Source organism: Podarcis erhardii (genome assembly GCF_964252035.2).
Source record: "Podarcis erhardii genome assembly, chromosome: 7".
Lineage (NCBI taxonomy): Eukaryota > Metazoa > Chordata > Lepidosauria > Squamata > Lacertidae > Podarcis > Podarcis erhardii.
This window is the reverse complement of record NC_138511.1, coordinates 93,150,965-93,156,964: the sequence shown is the minus strand read 5'-3', so window position 1 is coordinate 93,156,964 and position 6,000 is coordinate 93,150,965. Positions and strand designations below refer to the sequence as shown.

Genomic DNA, 6,000 nt, shown 5'->3' with positions numbered 1-6,000 from the left:
TCTGGGACGGAAGACGCAAAGGCTTCTGGGATTGCTAGCCCTCTTTCCGCGCCTTTTCCCCCGGCGCATGCGCTTTCTCCCCCCGGTCACGTGAGCCGCTGGCTCGTCCTCTCGTCCCCTTGGCAACGGCGCGCTCCCCTCCCTCCCTCTGGCGGTTCCGACGGAGAGGCGCGTCGGCCTTCGCGTCACGGCGTCGGCGCCGCGTCCCGCGATTGGCTCTTGCCGGCGGCCTCGGAGTGCGCCTGCGCCGCGCGGCCCGCCTTCTCTTCCTTCCCTCGCCGCCATGGAGCGCGCCGGCGCCGCGCCGGGAGCAGGAGCCCCGCCCGCCCGCCGGCGTGGGTGTCACGTGGGAGAGGGGAGGGGGGAGGGAGGGGAGGGGAGGGGGCGCGAGGTGGGACCCCCCCGCCCCCCGCCTCCCGCCCCCCCTGACGCCCCCCCGCCCCGTGTCTCCCCCCCGTCTCTCTCCCCCCGCAGCCACCAAGCGCCGCCCGCCCGGCCCCCCGGCCCCCGGCCCCCCGGCCCCCCGGACGGACCCCCCGCGCCTCTTCGAGGACACCAGCGCCGGCGCCTTCCTGGCCGAGCCCGTCTCCAGCCTGGCCGCCGCCTACGGGAGCAGCCTGGCCAGCCAGGGCAAGGAGATCGTGGGCCGGAACGTGAGTGCCCGGCGGGGGGGGGGAGCCCGGGGGGGGAGCCCGGGGGGGCGGGGGGTTCAGGTCCCCCCCTGCCCAGTGGGGCCCTTGGCCTGGAACCCAGGAAGCCAGCATACAGCGGGAAGGGACCCCCGGGGGTCCTCTAGTCCAGCCCCGCCAGCTCCCCTGAACCCCCCCCCCCCCGGAACAGAGGACTTACATACAAGCCGGATTGGTGCATAGTATCAGCTCAACAAGCTAAAGCTTAGGGCCCAACTCTCTTGGCCCCCCCCCCCAAGAAAAACAAAGGAAGAAAAACCTGCATTTCCAAAATATTAGAGAAAAAACAAATAACATAAACCTACGTACTACAGCAACAGTGTTGCGTAGGCTCCTATTGGTGATGTGCAAATGGCTTGAGATACCTATGAGGTCCATAAATTACCATCTAGGACGTATTCAACACAAAAAACAGCAATTTGTTGTTCGCAAAGAAGAGCTGGCTGTATCAAGGGCCCCATTACCTTCAGGAGCTGAGGGCCTCATCAAACCTCAGTCTGTCCCTGCTCCCGTTAATAACCCCAGAGCATAAGTGGTTCAGCTCCTCCCCCTCTTCAGTGGCAGGAAACAAGCTTGGCCCCTGTTCTTAAAACCCAAGAATCATACAGTTGGAAGGGACCCCTGGGGGCCATCTAGTCCAGCCCCTGCCAGCCAGGAATCCCAACTCAGCACATCCATATTATCGATTGCATGTCATTTACTCCATGGGGCGCAGGGTGGCAGCTTTGGTTCTCCCGGCCTCATCGCTTAAACCCTCCCCACAACCCTGCAAGGTAGGCTGGGCAGAGAGAGGCAGCGGTACACAACAAAGGAAATCCCCTTGAGACACTTGAAGTAATAATAATAATTTATTATTCATACCCCGCCCATCTGGCTGGGTTTCCCCAACAAAACAGTAAAATACCTATTAAACATTAAAAGCTTCCCTAAACAGGGCTGCCTTCAGATGTCTTCTAGAAGTTTGGTAGTTATTTTTCTCTTTGACATCTGGTGGGAGGGCGGGTGCCACCACCAAAAAGGCCCTCTGCCTGGTTCCCTGTAAGTTGGCTTCTTGAAGTGAGGGAACCGCCAGAAGGCCCTCAGAGCTGGACCTCAGTGTCTGGGTAGAACGATAGAGGTGGAGACGCTCCTCCAGCGGCTCCTCTTTCCTCTCTGCTCACACTCTGCTTCTGCCGCTTCTCCTGCCCTCCCAGATCGACCGCTTTGTCCCCGTGACCAAGCTGAAGTACTACTTTGCTGTGGACACTGTCTATGTGGGCAGGAAGCTGGGGCTGCTCCTCTTCCCCTTCCTGCACCAGGTGAGCCGCAAAGGGCCCGGCTAAGGCGGGATGGGGGGCTGCCGGGAACTGTGGGGGATCGCCCTGCTCCAGGCTGCCCCCTGCTATGGCTTTGAGGCTCAGGCCAGGGCGCCTTTCCCTGTGCCACCCTGGTCTCCTGGCAGCAGGGAGCCCGTTGGTAGCCTCTGGGGGTTCTTGGCTGTCTTTGGCAGGACTGGCAGGTGCAGTACCAGCAGGACACCCCCGTGGCCCCCCGCTTTGACGTCAACGCTCCCGACCTCTACATTCCAGGTACAGCAGGTCTCTGGGGGTCCCTGGGGTGGCACCAGCCCTGAGGTGGCTGGGGGGGGGGAGATGCCCCGGGCAGGGAACAGGGCTGAGCGCCGGTCTCTCCCGTGGCTAAGGAGCCCTTTCCCTCCGCAGTCATGGCGTTCATCACCTACATCCTGGTGGCAGGGCTGGCGCTGGGGACCCAGAACAGGTGAGAGGTTTTAGGGATCACCTTTCTGCTGGCATTCCTAGGGAAGGCGGGGCAAGGCAGCTCCCCCAAACGCTGCTGAGCTTCCCAGAAGACCTGGAGCCCATCCTCGTTTCCTTGCCGGTTCAGCCCAAACAGGCATTGCATCCTGCAGAAAATCCCAGGATGTGTAGTTTGTGAAGGATGCTAATAGTTGTTAGGAACTCTGGGGACCCTGTAGCTCTGGGAGGGGATAAGGGGTCTCCTAACAGTTCCCTTAGAATAGTCCTCTATCTAGTCCAACCTCCTGCCGTGCAAGAATCACAGGAGAGCCTACTGACGGAGTCTGTTCCGCTGTGGACAGGCTCTTACTATCAAGAATATTTTCCTAAAGTTTAGTTGGAATCATGGAAGAGGCGTGAGAGGGTGTGGGTCTGTGAGTGCCCTCCTGTGGCCCCGGAGGCCTGGGCAGTTTGGGTGACCAGGGAGCCCCTCCCTCAATACTCTCCCTCACCCGCCCCTTGCAGATTCTCCCCCGACCTGCTGGGCTTGCAGGCGAGCTCAGCCCTGGCTTGGCTCATTGTCGAGGTGCTGGCCATTCTCCTCAGCCTCTACCTGGTCACCGTCAACACGGACCTCTCCACCATTGACCTGGTGGCCTTCTCAGGGTACAAGTACGTTGGGTGAGTAACCAGGAGGCGAGGGCAGCCTGCTCCAGCCGGGGGGGGGGCGGGACTGAGCCCCTCTTAATGTTTGATGTTTTATTGTTTTTAATATCCTGTTGGAAGCCGCCTAGAGTGGCTGGGGAGGCCCGGCCAGATGGGGGGGTGGTGGTATTATTATTATTATTATTATTATTATTATCATCATCATCATCATCATGGGCTGGGGAAGAGCTGGGCTCTGGGCCTGACGCTTCTCCCCTCCTGTGACAGGATGATCGTCGGCCTCCTGGCTGGGCTGCTCTTTGGGAAGACGGGTTATTACCTGCTGCTGAGCTGGTGCTGCATCACAATCTTTGTCTTCATGGTAAGAACTTCCAGGAAGTGGGGGGTGGGGGGTCATTTCCCAAACTCTTCTGCGCTTGTTGAGCATTTTGCACAGCAGGAGCAGGAACCCCTCCAGGGTGTAAAAGCAGAATGCAGATGGCCTTTAAATAAAACAGCGCTTGTTGCAAGAACCCTCCCTCCTGCTTGGCGAATCCCCAGGCAGGCAGGCAGGCAGGGCCTCCATGTCCCTCCCTGCGCTCCGCCCCTGATTCGCCTTTTCCTGTGGCTTTTCCAGATCAGGACCCTGCGTCTGAAGATCCTGTCGGAGGCAGCGGCCGAGGGGGTGCTGGTGCGGGGAGCCAAGAACCAGCTGCGCATGTACCTGACCATGGCTGTGGCCGGACTGCAGCCGCTCATCATGTACTGGCTCACCTTTCACCTCATCTACTGACGGACGGGTCTGCCAAGGGGGCAGGGCGGGGGTCCTCACTCCTGGTGGGGGTCTGTGGGGCAGGCTGGACATAGACCTGGCCTGGAGCCACTGTGGCTCTGGCTTCAGCGACCTCAGGTTGGGTGGGCAGCAGGAGCCTGTTTGTAGATGGGGGGGGTGCTCTGGCAGGGGTCCTAGGCAGGCTTCCACTGAGCTCCCTCTGCCTGGGGGGCAGCATCCTTTTCCCACCCCCCTTTGCATGCCAGAGCCCTTGTGATCACTGCACACCACTGGAGAGCGCATGGCGTTCTCCGCCCGTGTGCCAGGTTTTGCTGCTTGCGAGCAACTCAGTATTAATACGGAGGGCAGGGGGAGGCTGCCGGGGGGGGGGGTTCATGGAGCAGCCGCCCGACACCCGCCTGCCCCCCCCCCACCAGCCCACAAGCTGCTTGCTTCTCTGTTCAACTTCACAGCCTTTGGTGCTGTACACACAACACCAGCCCAATAAAGAATGAAACCTGCACCGGGGGTCACTCTCTCCTGTGGGGGGGGAGAAAGTGGGGCTTTCTTTCTGGAGCAAGAAGGCTCTTGCAGGCTGCGGTGGTTCCTCTCGGCGGAGCATGCAGCTTGCGTCGCTCGCTCAGCCTGCAACACTGCCACTGCTTGTGGGGAGGAGAGGTTGGGGGGCATGGGCGGGGGGCACAGCACTAGGGCTTGGCCCTCACAGAAGAACTGCAGTCCTTCCCGCCCTCTTCCTTGTAACTAACTCCTCACCCCCCTGGTCCACCAGTGGGGCATGGGGCTGAATTGTGGTTCCTCTCTGGCATGGAGAGAAGGCGAGGCTGAATCTGCTCAGAGCAACACCGTCCTTTGCCCACAGCATTTTCCCCCCTGTGGCCCCCTCCAGCTCAGCCACCCCCCTCCAGAGTCTCACGCCTCTCCTTTGGCCCAGATGGATGCGTTCCAGGTCTGCCAACTAACACACCCTCACAGCTCCTTGCCACCAAAAGGATTTAATTCTTTTACTTCGCTGAAGTTTCACCTTCCATTTTCTTTCATAGACAATTCCAGTGTAACAGAAAAGGCAGCTCCCTTTATTTGTCCCAATATTGCAAAAAGCAGGGGGGGAAACCCTCCACGAGAACATAAGCAGAGCCTGCTGGATCAGACCAAAGGGGATCCATCTAAGTCCAGCATCCTCTTCTCAGGTGCCTCTTTTGAGAAGCCAGCAAGCAGGATGTGAGCACATGAGCCTTCCAGCATTGACTGCCTCTGTGGCCAGGAGCCCTCGCTGGCCCTCTCCTCCTCCTCCTCTGTGAATTGGTCCAGCCTTTGAAAGCCATCCCAAGTTGGTGTTCTTGCTGCCAGCAGAAGAAAGCAGAGCCCGTCCGCGTACAATGCGAGGCCCCTGATGCGCCAACCTTCAAAATGCAAAGCCCTTCTTCCCCTGCTGAACCATCGCCAGGGAGCATAACATGCTTGACAATCTGAAAGCAGCCCCTTGCCTTTCGTTAGTCCTGAGCCAAAGGACTGGGAGGAGCAGCAGCAGCATCTGCTGGGCTCCGCTGGGGCTTGGGCAGGTCTGCAGCGAGGGGCCCCGGGGTGGGCAGGCTCAGTGGCTTCTCTTCTCCTTCTTCTTCTTCTCCTTATGGGGCTTCTTTTCTTTCTTGGGCTTCTTCAGCTTCTTCTGGCGGCCGGTGCCAGGTCCCTGCAAGAGGGGGGGGGGGCAGAAGAGCTTACATTTCCCACCAGCTGCAGCAGGCAAGGGAAGTTTGCCTTTCGACCAGAAGCCAGCCCACAGTCCAGGGGCAGGTGTGTTGAGGGAGGCTGTGTCCCCTCCTAGGCCCCCGGGGGGGGGGATGGATAGGGCTGGCCAGGAAATGGGGAGGGGGACAGGGAAGAGAAGAGAGCCTGTGGAGACTCGGCCACCACCGACTGTCAAAGGCCAGTTGGCACCCATGCAGGAGGTTTTTACATTGCCCAGAGAGTCGAGACCTAGAATGGTAGAGTTGGAAGGGGCCCTGGCAGCAGGAATCTTTTGCCCCATGTGAGCCTGGGGAAGGGGTCAAAGCACCCAGCGGGGGGTGGGGGGTGGAGCCAAGCGTTGCCCCCCCCCCCCCCGACATGGAAGAAGCTCTTGCTTGTGGCCTAAGACAGA

The 6,000-nt window shown here is 60.1% G+C and overlaps 1 protein-coding gene across 1 annotated transcript; it reads left to right on the top strand.

The window, feature by feature from the left end:
* Positions 1-283: 283 nt before the first annotated feature.
* YIF1B (Yip1 interacting factor homolog B, membrane trafficking protein) lies at positions 284-4,363 on the top strand (the record flags this gene model as incomplete). The annotated part of the gene is made up of 8 exons (XM_081869497.1): positions 284-335; positions 475-653; positions 1,883-1,987; positions 2,179-2,257; positions 2,390-2,447; positions 2,951-3,106; positions 3,359-3,452; positions 3,708-4,363. 8 exons carry the CDS (start codon positions 284-286, stop codon positions 3,861-3,863), a joined length of 879 nt encoding a protein of 292 aa, XP_081725623.1. The 3' UTR covers positions 3,864-4,363.
* Between the last annotated feature and the right edge of the window lie 1,637 nt (positions 4,364-6,000).